Raw genomic sequence first — 15,260 nt, 5'->3', positions numbered from 1 at the left:
AAGGGATGTCATCCTAGGGCCTAGGGCCCCCTGTATTTGAAGGGATGTCATCCTAGGGCCTAGGGCCCCTTGTATTTGAAGGGATGTCGTCCTAGGGCCTAGGGCCCCTTGTATTTGAAGGGATGTCGTCCTAGGGCCCCCTGTATTTGAAGGGATGTCGTCCTAGGGCCTAGGGCCCCCTGTATTTGAAGGGATGTCGTCCTAGGGCCTAGGGCCCCCTGTATTTGAAGGGATGTCGTCCTAGGGCCCCTTGTATTTGAAGGGATGTCGTCCTAGGGCCCCCTGTATTTGAAGGGATGTCGTCCTAGGGCCCCCTGTATTTGAAGGGATGTCGTCCTAGGGCCTAGGGCCCCCTGTATTTGAAGGAATGTTGTCCTAGGGCCCCCTGTATTTGAAGGGATGTCGTCCTAGGGCCTAGGGCCCCCTGTATTTGAAGGGATGTCGTCCTAGGGCCTAGGGCCCCCTGTATTTGAAGGGATGTCGTCCTAGGGCCTAGGGCCCCTTGTATTTGAAGGGATGTCGTCCTAGGGCCCCCTGTATTTGAAGGGATGTCGTCCTAGGGCCCCTTGTATTTGAAGGGATGTCGTCCTAGGGCCTAGGGCCCCCTGTATTTGAAGGGATGTCGTCCTAGGGCCTAGGGCCCCCTGTATTTGAAGGGATGTCATCCTAGGGCCCTCTGTATTTGAAGGGATGCCGTCCTAGGGCCTAGGGCCCCCTGTATTTGAAGGGATGTTGTCCTAGGGCCTAGGGCCCCTTGTATTTGAAGGGATGTCGTCCTAGGGCACCCTGTATTTGAAGGGATGTCGTCCTAGGGCCTAGGGCCCCTTGTATTTGAAGGGATGTCATCCTAGGGCCTAGGGCCCCCTGTATTTGAAAGGATGTCGTCTTAGGGCCTAGGGCCCCCTGTATTTGAAGGGATGTCGTCCTAGGGCCTAGGGCCCCTTGTATTTGAAGGGATGTCGTCCTAGGGCCCCCTGTATTTGAAAAGATGTCATCCTAGGGCCTAGGACCCCCTGTATTTGAAGGGATGTCATCCTAGGGCCTAGGGCCCCCTGTATTTGAAGGGATGTTGTCCTAGGGCCTAGGGCCCCCTCTATTTGAAGGGATGTCGCCCTGTGGAAGATGGAAACCACAGGAAAACAGATTCTGGCTCTTTTCTCAGGAAGGAATTCCTGACTGCAATGGCTGTTTAATGGAAACAGAAAGGACTCCCTTGGAGGGCTCTCCTTCGCTGGATGCCCAGCTGTGCCAGGGATGCTCTGGCTGCGTATTCCTGCATGGCAGAATGCGGTGGGAGTGGGTGGCCCTTGGGGTCCCCCTTCCCAATGTCTCTCAGATCTGCCTTCTTGGTCCTCAGGCAGACCTTGCCTTCCCCCCCTCCGCTGCTGATGGGGGGAGCTCTACTTAGGGGGAGCCATTCCTCCTTTCCATAGGCTGCTCTCACCGATGACCCCTGAGCCCCTGTAGTTCAATGGGAATTGCCAAGTACAGTCATGAATTACAAATTAGGAATTGTGAATTATAAATCATATGCATTGCAAAAAATATGTGAGCTGTAAAGTATTCAGCTCCTCTGGAGAAAGCCCACAGGGCACCAGTTCAGAGATTCAGTGGCAGAAAGGTCTAGTCCTGTCCCCCTCTTCCACCCAGGACTATTTCAGGGATGATGGGGGCCTGGCAACAGTGCCTACTTTGCCCCCCTCGCCATCCCATTCCCTCCTCCTTGAGGGTTCCCCAACCCTCGCCATGCCTGCCCTGGTGGGGTGGCCCCCCCATCCCTTGCCAGGCCCCGGTTCCAGTATCACCCCCTCCTCTTAGTTGGAATGGGGAGAGAAGAGAAACCGAACCCCCAGGGCCATGCGGGGGAGATGAAGAGTCCCCCACTGCCCCTTTGACCACATGGGACGAGCAGGCACCCAGTGACCCTTGGTGGCCTCAGCTGCAAGAGGGGAGGGGGCACAGGGGTCCTAGAAACCTGCCTCCCCTTCCGGCCCTCTCTTCTCTTGCCACCCTTGAGCAAAGCTTTTACACACAACACACACTTCCACACTCTTCCTCTCCCTCCTCAGGGAAGAAAAGGAAATAAGCCGAAAGGACTCCAGGAAGATGACAAGGAAATCCTTTTATTTCCAGGTCCATGAACAACCCTGTGAAAATGTCCAAGAGGAGCCTCGTGGCAATACCCACCCCTCGCCCACCTGCCCTCCACACCCCAGAGGCTGCCAGCTCCGCCTGGCAATGGGCAGAAGGGGAGGTGGCACATAGGGGGCAGGGAGGGGGTGCCCTTGGCACAGGAGGGAGGGGCAATGTAGGGAATGGGAGGGTGGGGGGCCACCATCACCTGGCTTTAACTTTTTGGTTGTTTAGTTTTGTTTCACTGGAGTTTTTGAGAAAAGTAGTTTGGAATTTCCGGCCAGCTGCTTTGAGTCCCAAATTGGAGAAATGGTGATAAATATCATCATCATCATCATCATCATCATCATCATCATCATCATGGCTGTTCTGTGTGGGGTGGGGCAGGGGGAGAGTGATGGATACATACCCTGTTTGGCCTTTGGCCTCTGAGGTCGGCTGTCCCATCTGAAGGAGGGGGCACACACACTGAGAGAGGAGGGTCTCTCACACACACTCACACATAAACACACACGCACATTATGGGGTGGGGGGGAGCTGGACAAGCACAAAAAAAGTTCCTGAGGAGGAGGGGGGAGAGGTAGCAACCCCCGTGGATCGGCCCCCAACTGGGCAAGGACGTGAGTCTGGGGAGGGGGCAACTGCCCAGCCCCCCTGGAAACAAAAGGGTGTCACAGTGAAGGGCCAGCAAGCAGGACAGGGCTGGGGGGGCACACCAAGGCCGGCCTGCCCTCCTTCCCACCAGATGTGCCACAGAGGTCCTGAGAAGGAGGTAGCGTGTGCCAGGCAGAGCTGGGAGAAGGCATTGGGGGTCTGGAGGCTGGAAAAGGGCCCCACAGAGATGGCAGTTCATGCACAGGAAGGGGAGGGGATTCCCCCCATGGCATGCCCCCCTCCTGAGGAGCCAGATCCTCTTCTCCCACCCCATTCCCAACCCAAAACGCCCACCGCCTCACAGGGCCCTCCTCCAGGCTGGCCCCCTCACGATCCATGCCCAGCAAGAAAGTTGCATGCCAGTCCCAATGTGGGCAGCAGGTGAGGCAACCAGAGAGGCTGCTGGGCAACCCATCTCCCCCCAGAAACCATCCCTCTTGCCAGAGACCCCCAGTGCCAGGTTCCACCCACGTGCCAAGTGCCCAAACACAAAGGAAATAGAGCCACAGCTCAAGAGCCCCCTATCCATTATGCGGGGCAACAAGGGCATGGGAGGGTGATATGTGTGCAGCTGGGGGTAAGGCCCTGGAAGCACCTGCCCACCCCCCAATAAAGACGGATACTGGGGCACTGTGAAGCCAGCAATGCAGCCGCTGGCAACCCAGGCAGCATTCTTCGCAAGGAGGACTTGTTGGGTTTGGACAGAAAGGAGTGAGATGCCTCCTTAGCAAGGAGACCCTGAGCATTGCTCCCCCCCAAGTAGGCGCAGAAGGCTTTTATCCCAAATGCCAAGAGGATGCCTCCCCCACCCGATCCCCAGTCAGCCCTGAGGGCCAGCCATGGCCACCCCAACACCCCCACTCCTCTCTAGAGACAAAGAACGTGGAAGACTCCACAGGGGGCTTCTGCAGCAGGAGACCCCCCCCCCCCAACGCACACAGAGAACGACAAACTGCCGGGACTCTCCTTGGCAGAGGCTTGTCCAAGGCAGGGAATCCACTGACAAAATCCATTTCGACAACAAAGGGCTCCCCGTCCCTCCCTCCCTCCGTCTTTCCCTCTTGGACAGTCCATCTCCCCACCATCAATTTAAATGATAATTTGCCAGGAGAGAAGCAGCGGTCTTGGCCAGCACCCACCACCCATCCATCCCTCCCTCCTTCCCTCCGCCGGCAAAGGCCCCCTCCTCTTCCTCTTCCTCTTCTTCAGAAGCGTGCAATGCAAAGCAGCATGGGGGGGGGGGGCACAACTATGGCTGCAGCCTCCCTCCAGCCACTCTGGCCCTTTTCTTCCTGGCCTGGCCTGCAAAAACCCCCTTTACTCCAAGTACCTTCTCTGGCCCTCTTTCTCTTGCTTTCTCACCCTTCCCCAAGACAAGAGGGGCCCAAAATGCTGCGCCCCACTGCAAGAGAGCTACCGAGGGCCACATGGCCGGACCATAGTGCGCCTGCGCAGTGGCCCTGGAGGAGCTACAGGTGGCCCATCTTGTGCCCCCCATGTCTGTTGGGGGCCAGGCAGCCGGTGGCTGGCTTTTTGGTTCTCTGGGCCTAGGAGTCCTCTCCACCATCCTCCCCCGGGCGCCCCCTGGCATAGAGCGCCGCCAGCTGCCGGAACCGCGGGCCCCAGCTGCCCAAGTAGGCGAAGTCCTGCTCAGATCCGGAGGACCGGGAGGCAATGGAGCTGAGGGAGGCAGGCGGGGAGCCCTCCCCCTCGAAGGCGTAGGTCTGGAAGGAGTCGTAGGGGGGCACTGAGGGGTCCTGGTCCGCCTGCCCCACCTTCCTGCTGATGTAGTCCCTGAAGAGGGAGAAGTCCAGCTCGGGCGGCGGTGGTCCCTGTGGCAGGGCCAAGAGCTCCGAGGGGAGGGGGCCGCCCCCCTCCCCGCCCCCCTTGGTTTCCCTAAAGTCTCCATAGAGGCTGCGCAGCGCCGACATGTCGTAGGCCTCCGTGTCCTGCTCGCCGCCCCCCTCGTCATTGTACTTTATGACATTGTCGCGCATGTCCTCATCCTCCTCTGAGGCCAGGTGGCCCTTCTGGTGGCGCTTCAGCGTCAGGATCAGCAGGACCAGCACTGGGGCCACCACCGAGCAGCAGGTGGAAGGAAGGAAGGAAGGAGACAGGGCACTTGGTCAGAACAGCAGCACTGGCCATAGGGGTCAGTGGCGGGGGGAGAAACAGGCAGCACGGGGAAGGGGTGTCCTATGGTCTTCTTGTGCCAGGCACAGTGGGCGAGGCCAAGAGTTGCCTGCCTGGGTTGCCAAGGGGGCAGCCTGGAGCAAAGGGCTTATTCTAATACCCCCAGGCATGGCTGGCACCCAAGTGTCTCCCAATACTTTCAGTAACAAGCATCGTGAAACCCTCTGTTCACCTGGCATGGGCACCACCAAAAAGGAAAAATACCTGTTCCATCCTGGGAATAACACTTCCGTACACTGATGTGCCCACCACAGGAGCAATAATGCATCATGGGCAAGGGGTAATGCCAGCTGGTGAGACCCTAGGGTGGCAGTATGGAGCAGCCCAGGCAGCTCTGTGGGCCCTGTTTGTTCCCCGCCCATCCTGCTGAGAGGGGCACTGGACCAGTTAGCTTGCCTATCACCAGTGAGGCCCAGGACTGGTCCCAAGTGGAAGAGGGGTCCCCCACAGAAGGGACCCCTGGGCAGAGGAGGCAGGAAGGAGCATTACGCAGTACCGGCTGGGCCCTGCCACCAAGGCAGGCTGGATTGGAGCCACTTTTGCACTGCTGGCCAGGTGCAGTGGCACAGCCTGCTGCTCCAGACCCCTCTCCTTCCTCATGCCCAGAGGATAGTTCAAAGTGTGGGGAGGGGGAGAAACCCACAGCTGCTAGCCAAGATGTCTCTGAAACTGTGGGGTCCTGTGGGCATGGCAGATCGAGCGAAAGGGCTGGGTGTGGCCTGGGGCTGGTGTGGGAGGCTGGACTTGAATAGGACGGTAGGGGCACTCACCAATGAGGATGAGAACGCATACCAGCAAGGCAATGAGAGCGCCGGGGCTGAGCGAGGTGGAGACGACGTAGGCCGTGGTGTTGCATGACTGAATGGCGCCGGAGCTGTCACAGCCACAGACCCGGATAGTCAGAGTTCCAGTACTGCTCAGGGCGGGGGGGCCACTGTCCACCACCAGGATGGGCAGCAAGAAGAGGTCCTGCTCCTGCCGGTTGAACCCGGGGCGCTGGGTGTGCACTGCAGCCATGTTGTCTGGAGAGAAGGAGGAGATGGCGAAGCCCTGAGTCTCCTCCCAGGAAGGCACTCTCCATCTTCAGGGACCCCTCAAAGAAGACATCTGCCTCCCCATCTGCCCCCATCAGATGGCACCCCTCAGTTGCACTCCCTGCCATGCCCTCTAAACTGCCAGATCACTGCTACATTTGTAGTAGCCACAGAGTCCTCTTGATAACAACAGATATGCAGGTCTACCTGGGAGCCACCATGGCCTTCCCCTTCAACTCCATCTCTGGCCAACAGGACCCCCACCCTCACCCTCTGTGCCCTTGGTTCCCCCTACACCAGTGCAGCTACTTCCTCCCGCCTGGCTGCCCTCTGCTCCCACCTGTATCCTGCCAGGGTGCCGGCCCCCCCAGTTCTGCCCATGCAGGCCTTGGCATCCTTGCTGCTGCCACCTGAGCCCCAGTTACACCCACAGACATACATGGGGGTCTCACAGACCACCCCTCCTCTCTGCACTTCCCTGCCAGGGTCCTCAGGAAACAGCAGGCGTACTGCCACACTCACCCCCCTCCCTTCCTCTTAGGGAGACCTTGAGAGAGTGCCAGCATCTGTGCATCTTCTCTGCAGAGCTGAGGCCAGTGGCCTCCCTGTGCCCCTTGCCACTAGCCACAGCTAGAACCAATCAAAATCCCCCCCTTGAAAACACGCACATGTCTGAAACAGGGCAGGAGAAGGGGACCAGGGAACACACCACTTCCCCCAATATGGACTCTTTCCCCCAATATCTCCTTTTCTCTGAGAAGGTGAGGAGTGGGGGGCAGCCCTGGTCCGTCCAGCAGGGCTTGGCCAGGTCCCTGGTTGGCATGAGGGAAATGCCAAGAGAGGCTCTTGCATGTGCATCTGCCCCCTGCAGCCAAGGGGGCACCAAAAGGGCAGATGATGCCCAAGGGAATAACCCAGTAGTGATAGAAACCCACACTGGCAGTCTAAACCCACCATCTCCAGCTGTGGGGAATCACTGGTGCCACTGGCCCCTTGACTGGCCATGCGTCCTGCGTCCCATAGTTGCCATAGAATAGGCAGAAATTCAGGAAGGAGAAGGTAGTGGGGTGGAAAGCCTAGAGCCAAACATTTTGGAAGGGGCCTCAAAGTCAGCTAGTCCATCTGCCTCTTGGTCAGTGGGAAAACGGCAGGGGCACAAAATGGAAGTGGAGTTTGCCCTCCTCTCAACTCCGCCGTTTTCCCACGTTCCCCTCTGGGGTTTATTTATTTTACACACACGGAGTCTCACGAAGCTCCACTGATTTGGGGGGGGGGGGTGCCTTCCCTTTGCTGTTGCAAGCTCCCACGGTGCCCCTCCTGCAGGCCTGCATCTGTGGGTCAGAGGACACCAGACCCAGGCCCACCACTGGACCTGTGCACCGGAGAGATCCCAGGACCCCTGGCTGGCCCACTTGCCCCTCCCCAGTTGCCCCCATGACTGATGTACAAGCAAGCCCCCTCCCCATATATCTCATCTGGGGGGATCAGAGGGCAGAAGGTGCCCCCGCTAAGCTGCGCCCTCCCCCTGCCCTCTGGTGCCACTTTCGGCTGCTGCGGCTGCCGCTGTCGCACAAGACATAAAGGGGGAAGATTTAAGTGGGAGCTTTGTGTCTCCATCTGGGCTGGCATCCATCAGTGTCTCATCTTGGCTCCAGCAGCAATATTTATAAATCACATCTCAAAACTGGCTACAAATTTGTACAAAGAAACAGATGGGCCGCTGGCGCCCGTTTGTCACTGACGGATATTTACGCAGCACCCGGGAGGCAGCAGAGGGGTGCCCTGGAAGGTGCCAGGGTCACGGGGGGAGCGGGCAGGGGGTCGGAGGGGGCAGGCGGAGGGCAAGAGGGGACAGAGCAGCCTTTCGCCCCTTCCCAAGAGCAAAGGCTTTGGAAGGCACAGATGGAGACCCCACAGTCTCAGTGGGGCAAACTGGGGAGGGGGCTTACCCTGGATGTCCAACAGAGAGAAGTGGTGGTTGCCCGAGGCCTCCGGGGCCAGTGTGAAATAGAAGCGGTGGCCACTCTGGGGCTCATCCCGGTCGACTACACTGATGGTCTGGATCAGCTGCCGGAGGGAGGAAGCCAAAGTCTCAAGGGAGCCCCAAGAAGGACCCCCAGGACCCTCAATGTTTGGGAAGCAGCAAGGAAAGACACCCCCCAGATTCATAGCAAGCGCATCCCCCCCCTGCATGGATGCCTCCCCAGTCCACCAAGCCCTCCTCCTTTGGAGCTGCAGCAGGGCAGGAGAATTTGTCCCCCATCCAGCCATCAGGGACCCCCAATACGTCCCCTGCAGGGACCCCTTTACCAGCCGCTCAGGGTCCTCAGGTTCCCCAAAAACAGACCCCCCACCCTAGTGCCCCCCATCCCAATCCCCATGGCTCCTGGGAACCCAGATGGAGCCTGGAGCAGAGACTTCAGTAAGAAATAAGAGCCAGCCATCAGCCCAGCTGCTGAATGTCAGGGGTCCCAGGGGAGCAAAGTCCCCCCAAAAAACTCCCAAATATCCCTCCCTTCCCTGTGGCAGTTGCTTCTCTCTCTCTCTCTCTCTCTCTCTCTCTCGCTCAACCTATCAAAGTTAAAATGCCACTTCCCAAGTCCTCCCTGCCAGGTCTCCCCCATCCCAGGATTGGCATCCATGCCACTTGGCCCCTCTTCCTCACCTGCCCTGGCTTGGCATCCTCACAGACAGCGGCTTCATAGGGAGTGGCCAGCTCCGGGGGGTTGTCATTCACATCCAGGATGCGGATTCGGAGGAAGGCCCGGGAAACCTGGCCTTGATTGTCTGCAAAACAAGCAAACACCATGCAAAACACAGTACATAAGAGGGGCTGCCATCTCTGGGCAATGCCAGCCGGTGGCCACAGAGCCCCATGGCCTCTAGTGGGGGTGAGAAGGGACGTTGTGCAAGTGACTTGGGGGGGGAGGCCAGGCACATGGTGGAGGGGGGCTGTTTCCTGGCCCCTGCAACCACAAGGGCCCTGCATACACAACCACAGGCACTGCAGAGACAGCAACATACACACACACCTGGCACCACATCCTTACTGCTGCCTGGCAACTCTGCTGCAGAAGTAATGCTGCTGCCACTCAGGGGGTGAAGGTTTGCTCAATGAGTGGTGGCATTCCCCCTTTCTACCTGTGGAGGGCCCAACAAGGAGCACACTTTGGGCACAACCAGCAGCAACCACTCTAGTCCACAACTGTGCCCTCCAGACCAGTGCCACTGACCCCCCCTCCCCTGGCAGAAAACCAGTCTTAGAGCCCTCTTTCTTTACTCCAACCCACTTGGTGCACACAAGCCACCACTGCCAGGGGACACAGGGCTTTGGGAATCCTCTTGGAGTGCAAGCAGCCATGAGCTGTGGCATGAAGGCTACTTCGAGAGGCTTGGATTTGGGGTTTTAAGAAGGAAGCGCAGGTTTAGTATTCTGTGACATGAGCATGCTGGGGGGGGGGCAGCGGTAGGCAAGAGCAACAGTATTAATATGACCATCCAGCAAAGGGAACCTCATCCTCAGCAGATTTCCAGTCTTGGAAACATAGAATCATAGAATCATAGAGTTGGAAGAGACCGCAAGGGCCATCCAGTTCAACCCCCTGCCATGCAGGAAATCACAATCAAAGCATCTCCATTGACAGATGGCCATCCAGCCTCTGCTTGAAGACTTCCAAGGAAGGAGACTCCACTACACTCCGAGGGAGTTTGTTCCACTTTCAAACAGCCCTGACTGTCAGGAAGTTCCTCCTAATGTTGAGGTGGAATCTCTTTTCCTGGGGTTTGCGTCCATTGTTCTGTGTTCTAGTCTCTGGAGCAGCAGAAAACAAGCTTGCTCCCTCCTCAACATCCCTTCAAATATTTAAACAGGGCTATCATATCACCTCTTAACCTGCTCTTCTCCAGGCTAAACATCCCCAGCTCCCCCTCCACCCCAGTCAGTGGGCAGCCAGCCTCTCTGGCCAAGGGCCTCCCTGCCTGGCTTCCTGCTGTGCTGCACAGCCTCCTACCCAGGACTTGGTGTTCCTCTGTATGTGGGCATCGCCTCAGGCCCTTTTCTCACATAGGCATGGGGCGTGCTGCAGGAGAACCCCCTCCCCCCACCAACGCAGACGCCCTGACTTTGGAGTAGCTGCCCTGCCAAGAAGCATCACCCAGTCTGCGCTGGCACCCTTCCCAGGCACCAGGCTCCTGGCCAGCTTCCCATGCCAGAGAGAGTGAGTGCAGGCGGGCAAGTGCAGAGGCCGAGGGCTCTGCCAGGGACTGAGGGGGTCCGAGGGGGCTGTGATCGGGCAATAATGGCAGGAAGAGGGGACTGAGAAGAAAGAACAACGGCCACCACCATAGCAAGGGTCTTTCAGATTCCCACCTGGCTACCTGGTCAAGGGCTACTGAGCCATGGGCATCCAGCAGAGCAGCAAGGCACCCCGGGAAGGGCACGGGTGGCAGGACATGGCTGTCTCTGGAGAAGGGAAATGATCATTGCCACTATTTGCCCCCTTCCTGCCCTCCTGCCACCCCATCCCTGGGCTCCAGCCCTTTTCAAGAGGGCAGCTGTGGGTCAGCTGGTAGGCAAGTGCCCCTCTTCTTGGGGGAGCTGTAGGAGGGCAGGAGTCAGGTACCAATCCAGAGTCTGGGGGTGGCAAGGAGGAGGCGCAGATCACTTCCTCTCAACCCACGGGCACGCAGTATATATATACCCCACTCACTTCAATGCCAGCATTCTCTGAAGATGCCAGCCACGGATGCTGGCAAAAAGTCAGGAAAAAGCTCTTCTAGAACATGGCCACACAGCCCAAAAACCCACAAAAAACTATGGATGCTGGCCGTGAAAGCCTTCGACTTCACACCTGGAGAGTCTTTGCAAGCTGCTGCTCCAAACCAAACAAGCCTTGCAAACTGTAGCAAGCTGCTGCTTTAACAACTGAGATGGAGATTCGCACTCAGGCCTCTCCCCAAGCCCCACAAAATTCAGACACTCTTGTCTCTCACTCGGAGATGACCCTCAAAACCTGGGGACCCAGAGCCATGGCATGACGCGCGGCAACCTTAGAACTGGGATTTGATGCCTTTCCTCCCAAGGGAGGTTCCTCAGGACATTTCCTCCTCTGGAGCAGGAAGGTAAAACACTGGCTTACTTCATTCCCACATGCAACAACAAATCACTTCTGCAATTTTAATCCTCCCATTGAGAATATAAGGTTTCTGCATAATTTTCAAGCATTATTTGTACTTCAAGATTTTATTGTAGAAAATTCATTTGCATGAAAATGCACATTCTTTGCATATAAAACATGTTTTAGGGCAAAAAATGTGTATTTTGCAGAAAACCCAGAGATTCCTGCACAAAGGTTCGTCTCATCTTTTTGTGTGTGTTGAAGATATGTAAGCTTGTTTTCTGCTGCTCCAAAAAGCAATGGATTCAAGCTGCAGGAAAAGAGGTTCCACCTGAAGAACCCGTCTCAGAGGATGGAGGAGTCTCCTTCGTTGGAGGTTTTAAACAGAGGCTAGATTACCATCAGTCAAAGGGAGGGCCTTGATTTTGTATCCCTGCATGGCAGCAGAAGGGAGTCGGAATGGAGGGCCCTGGGGCAGGGTCTCTTCTATCATTCCATGATCTATGTTTAAGTATTCAAAGGGGTGTCATACTGAGGAGTGGGTTGGGAAGCTGGATGTAGCCTGGAGAAGAGAAGGTTCAGGGGTGATATGATAATAGCCCTGTTTAAGTATTTGAAGGGGTGCCATACTGAGGAGGGAGCAAGCTTGTTTTCTGCTGCCCCAGAGATAGCAATGGATTCAAACTACAGGAAGAGAGAGCCCACTTAAACCTTAGGAGGTGCTTCCTGACAGTAAGGGCTGTTCGACAGAGGAATGTACTCTTTTGGAGAGTTTGGTGGAGTCTCCTTCTTTGGAGGCTGGATGGCCATCTGTCCCATGGAGTGCTTTGACTATATTCCTGCATGGCAGAAGTGGGTAGACCCATGGCCCTTGGGCGTCCCTTCTAACTCTAGAATTGTATGACTCTATGTAATGCAAGAAAACCTTTCATGGGGTTTGTTGTTGCTTTCCTGAGGCAGAGAGAGTGTGACTTGTCCAAGGTCACCCAGCGGCCAAGCAAGGATTCTCCAGGGTTCAGACCGCTGTGCCACGCTGGCTCCCTTGTGCCCAGGGGCTAGCTAACCCCAATTAGAGAAGGCTACTGCCACCCCACCATCCCAGTTAGCCAGGATCCAAAGGCAAGCATCCATCAACAGAGGCATCTTTGTGCAAAATAAACTCTTTTAGAGACCACCTGGGCAGTTGCAACCCTCCCAATAGCTTTGGCTAAAGGCAGCAGGTGGACTCAGTCTCACCCGCTGGCACAGCCCTTGGGCACTGCCTCCCCAGCTTGCCCCCCATCTGCCTGGAGAGGCAGCCCGGAGCCCCTGCTCCAAGAGCACAGCGACCTCCAGGGCCATGCCAGTCTGCCTGAGGGGCATAGCACTGCCCCATAGCTGCCCCTTAATGCCCATTGCTTCCCAGGAGCAAAGGTTCCCCTCTTTGCTGCCCTCTGTGTCCCCATGACTGACCTTCCTTTGGTCCTGGCACCCCCAACCCAGCTGGTGGGCTCACCCACTGCCCTTCTGCAGGGTTGCTGGCAAGCAGAGGAGGTGGCAGCCCTCCGCCCCTGCCACCAGAGAGAGAGAAACGGGGCCTTTTGGGCATCTTCCCCCTGCCCCATAGCAGGGACTCATTCCTTCCTGGGGGCATTTGCGCGGCCCCATCCATCCCTAGAAGCAGTCCTCTTTTGCTGGGCTTGTAGCCCCATCTTGGCTGCTCTTACAGAATGCTTTGCTCCTGCTTTTCATCTGCTTTTATTTCATGTACTGGATTGTTTTAAATCCATGCGCTCCGTGTGGGTCCTGGTGGGCAGAAAGGAATGCGTAAAGACTTTTAATAAATAGTCATAAACTGATGGTCTGAGCAGTGTCTCCTCTGATTTCATATTTGATTGGATTTTTTAATTTGGCTCCTTTGAATGGTGAGCCAGACTGGAAGCACTCGCCTGTTCAAGGTGTGGCAGAGAAATTAACTGGCGGCACAGAATGGAGCACACCGAGAGCCCTTGGAGGAAGAGGCAGGCAGCTGGGGAAGGCAGGCCGGCAGTCCCCACAGCAGCAGCAGCAGCAAGGAAAGGGGCCAGCATCCCCCCCAAATACCCCACCTGCTCCCTTCCCCACAACCCCTCACCCACTCCAGCTTTCTCCAGATGCCAATGGTGGCTGCTCTGCCCTCTCTGCAGCCCATCCAGGGGCTCGGAAGAGGCCACAGGCGCCCTCCACTTTCTTGGTCCAGCTAGTGGTCTGAGGGACGTTGCTTTTGAAGAGTGGGCTTTCGTGGCTGTCTGGATAGAGGGTGGCAATTGCACTAGGGCAGCCCACACACCCCAGATCCCTTTGATGCTCTCCTGCTCTCCAGGTGGCTGGGCATTTGGGCTACAAAGAGGGAGAGCCCAGCCAAGGGGGCTCTTGGGTCCCAGAGGCCTCCGCCCTACATCCATGCTAAACCGGAAGGGGGTGTCAAGGGGGCCCCTTCCTCACTCATGCACCTCTCTTTCACACCAAGACAGATGTCCATCTTGAGGGGGGCAACCAGGCCCCTTGGAAGGGGAAGTCTTCCTTCATTGTATCCCTCATCCGGTGGGTGGCATTTCCCTCTTTCGGGCCAGAACTCAACTGCTGGCCAGAGCTCCCCTGGCATCCAAGCGGTCATCTGCGGGGAGAAGACTGGAGGCCGGAGGGGGTCAGCAGGTAGCGCTTGGCTCCTCACAAGGAGGACGGCTGTCTCTTGCTGGACTTTCAGAGGAGGAGGAGGAGGAGGAGGGGGAAGGGGGTGAGCCTGTGCTGGTGCTTATGGGGGGAAAGGGGGCACCAAGAGTGGCCCTTGGGTGATGCTCTGGGATGACTAGCCAGCGGCTGTGCAAAGCAGGGATGTGAGAGGCCTGTGGAGGGATACAACCCCACCCTCCTCTCCTCCTTCTTTGCATCACTCTCCTCCATTCTCTGCCCTTCTCTCCACACTCTTAACCCCTCCCCTTCGCTTGCCACAAGAAGAAGGGCCCAGAAGAACCCCAACAACCTGCCTATTGCCAGGGCTTCATAATCCAACCCACCCAGAAGGCAAAGGGGTCTGGATTTCCTTGCTCTCCCCTTCCCCCTTCCATCTCATACAAATGTGCCTTGTTTTAATGCAAGCATCTCTTGATTCAAGTTTGGCCACCTGTCCTTGAGCCAAAACCCACGGGGCAACCAGTGGCCCCCTGGGACTCCCACTCCCACCACTATCCCCTCCCCAGTGTCCCCCCCCCCCCCCAGTCTGAGGTGGCCCTTCATGGACGGATGGCACCCCATCAAAGTTCAGCGTAACTGCACCAGGGACAAAAGGTTAGAACCCCAGACACAGTGATGGTGGTCTGGGTTCACCCTTCAATGGTCTGCCTTAAGAGGATTCAAGTCAGAACCAGACAACAAAAAGCAAGAGGAGGGCTGGCTGGGAGGGGGGTGGCGGTGCTTCCCAAAAGTGAGGTGCTCCCAATCCCCCTCCCCACGAAGCCCCCTCCCAGCAGACCCCCGCAGCGTCTCCCACCAACCTCTGGCTGCTGCAGATGCATCACCTCGACCTACAGAAGGTATGCTCTGCATCTGTGGCTGCCCCACGGGGCCTCCATCTTCAGAGGTTGTGTACTTCTTCCTAGTTGCTGGAGCCCAAGAAGGCAGGGAAGCAGAGGAGGTGGTTTCTGAATTCACAGCCAGCCTGTGGCTGCACCAGTGGCCTTTGGCTCTGGAAACGGCACAGTGGATGACGTGGACAAAGTGGAGGTGAGTTTGGAGCCCAAACATCCCTCCTTCCACCATCTCTGCACCTTGCCCACAGAGTCAACCCTTCCAGATCATTGTTGTTGCTGTTGCTGTTGTTGCTCTTGTGCCTCCAAGACATTTCTTCCTTATGGGGACCCTAAGGCGAGCCTATCATGGGATCTCTTAGCAAGGTTGCTTCAGAGTGTGTTTGCTATTGCCTTCTTCTGAGGCTGAGACAGTGGGGCTTGCCAAGGGTCACTCCATGCCAAGTGGGGTTTTGAACCCTGATCTCTCGGAGTCCGAGTCCAATGCTCAGACCCCTATCCCACGCTGGCTCTCTGCACTCCAAAGATCCTCTTTACCAAATCCATTCCCCCTTCAGGCCATTATGCCTAAGGATCCATTTCCC

General features: G+C 57.0%; 1 protein-coding gene across 1 annotated transcript in view; it reads right to left on the bottom strand.

Moving 5' to 3' along the window:
- Positions 1 to 2,312: 2,312 nt before the first annotated feature.
- Positions 2,313 to 15,260, bottom strand: part of CDH22 (cadherin 22) — a 71,725-nt gene continuing 58,777 nt past the window's right edge. The window contains exons 8-11 of the mRNA XM_089513373.1: positions 8,680 to 8,801; positions 7,964 to 8,081; positions 5,751 to 6,002; positions 2,313 to 4,855 (exon numbers count right to left, since the gene is read on the bottom strand). Of these exons, the coding sequence (XP_089369499.1) occupies positions 4,335 to 4,855; positions 5,751 to 6,002; positions 7,964 to 8,081; positions 8,680 to 8,801 (1,013 nt within the window). The 3' untranslated portion in view covers positions 2,313 to 4,334. The remainder of the gene's footprint in view (positions 4,856 to 5,750; positions 6,003 to 7,963; positions 8,082 to 8,679; positions 8,802 to 15,260) is intronic.

Source organism: Sceloporus occidentalis, unplaced genomic scaffold (genome assembly GCF_023333645.1).
Source record: "Sceloporus occidentalis isolate IW3139 unplaced genomic scaffold, rSceOcc1.0.p SCAF_3, whole genome shotgun sequence".
Classification (NCBI taxonomy): domain Eukaryota; kingdom Metazoa; phylum Chordata; class Lepidosauria; order Squamata; family Phrynosomatidae; genus Sceloporus; species Sceloporus occidentalis.
The sequence above is the reverse complement of the archived record's forward strand: the minus strand, read 5'-3'. Positions and strand labels throughout refer to the sequence as shown.